At 65.5% G+C, this 1,532-nt stretch overlaps 1 protein-coding gene across 1 annotated transcript in view; it reads right to left on the bottom strand.

Moving 5' to 3' along the window:
* Positions 1-1,471, bottom strand: part of LOC113209278 (lachesin-like) — a 75,827-nt gene extending 74,356 nt beyond the window's left edge. The window contains exon 1 of the mRNA XM_026426705.2: positions 1,240-1,471. Coding sequence (XP_026282490.1) covers positions 1,240-1,351 — 112 coding nt within the window. The 5' untranslated portion in view covers positions 1,352-1,471. The remainder of the gene's footprint in view (positions 1-1,239) is intronic.
* Positions 1,472-1,532: the final 61 nt, after the last annotated feature.

The following is a 1,532-nucleotide window of genomic DNA, read 5'->3' as shown; positions in this document are numbered from 1 at the left end:
GAGCGCGCGTGGAAATACGCCAAAACGGCTGCACGCTGCAAACGAACGAGCGAGCAGCGTGGGCTTGGGTAATGCAATGGGCGCGATTGTCAGCAATTCTGTTGCGTCACTATTGTGTTAGTGCCGCCACACCCGCCCAGCCGCACCCGCCCCGCCGCACCCGCCACACCTCGCCACGCGGCGAGGACACGGGGACACGCTTCTGCGAAGAATACCTGGAACATTTTGGCGCGGCGAGCGACGCTGTCTGCGGCGGACATATATGTGCGGTCAGGACCGCACGCGGCTGCGGTCGCGTCACCCTCCTGTCCGCGGTGCGAGGATGCAGACGACGCCCCGCAGCGCCGATGCAGGAAGTGAAAACGAATAAAACGGAACAGGAAAATCAGGTCTCCTATTTTTTCCCTCCGCACGCGCACTTTTGCGGGCGCGGCAAACTGGGCATAACTTTTCCTCGCCGCTGACCTCTGTCATGCGTGGGGCTGGACGGCGGCAACGCGAAAGCCCGAGTCCCCCGGCGCAGCCGTCCTCCCGCTCCCCATGCACCCCGCCCGCTCCACCGCGCGGCCCTCCCCGCGCCGCCGCTCTGCTCGCCCCGCTCGCTTTCGTGAAAAGTTGTTGCAGGATTTGATGCACACCCCGAGACGACGGCGCTTCCCCCTGGCTCTGCCAAAGTGACGCCGCGAGAGGAGGGGGTGGGGTGGGTGCATGGGAAGGAAATGTCCCGTGTGTGCGAGTGTAGAGACGGATGGCATCGCCAGACAACACTCTGCAGGGGTGCCGATCGCGAGGGCGGGCGGCGGGGCCGGCTAGGGCAGGGGAAGAAACTTTTCGGGGGGTTTTGAGTCCCGGCATGCGTGAAACTGCAACGAGCAGAGGGCTGCCGCCGAGGGATCAAACCTCTTCAAAATGTGACTTCTTGCGTGTGATTTGAGCGCGCTTTTCCGAGTTTGTCGAACCCTCCCAAAGCCCGACGCTATTGTTGTGCTGGCTGCTGGAAAATAAAAATGCATTATACATGGCGAGGCGTCGCTGGCGGCCGGCGCGGCGAGTCCCGGGCCGCGTGTGGAGTGCGATGGAATCCAATAAAACGCAGGAAGCGCGCGGCCACCAGCAGATTATGAATTCAAATTTCGCGGGAGAGGTGGGTTTGGATAGCGTGAAATGGGTCTTGTCCACGCTGCCCGCACGAGGGGCCGTGGCCACGGCGACGCGAGTGAACCCGATTGTGGCGCTCACCTGGTGCGCCGGGGACGTAGTCGGTGCCAGCGACGTGCAGCAGCGCGAGGACGCCGACGATGACGAGGACGGTGGCGGACGCCATGCCAGGCGCCGCCGGGGACGGCGTCATGGCTAAGGCTGGGTGAGGGCGCGACGTGGAGGACGCGGTGCCGGTCGTGCCGGGGCGGGGGAGGCAGCAGCAGCAGCACGGCGGTGCGAACGGGCGGCCCGGAGCATCCAGACTGACAAACACACCGGCGTGCGGCGCGGCGCGCGGCCCGTGGGGTGGCGCGGCGGCGCCTCAGGGTGGG

Source organism: Frankliniella occidentalis, unplaced genomic scaffold, assembly GCF_000697945.3.
Source record: "Frankliniella occidentalis isolate FOCC.00 unplaced genomic scaffold, Focc_3.1 Scaffold171, whole genome shotgun sequence".
Lineage (NCBI taxonomy): Eukaryota > Metazoa > Arthropoda > Insecta > Thysanoptera > Thripidae > Frankliniella > Frankliniella occidentalis.
This window is presented reverse-complemented; position numbering and strand designations above follow the sequence as displayed.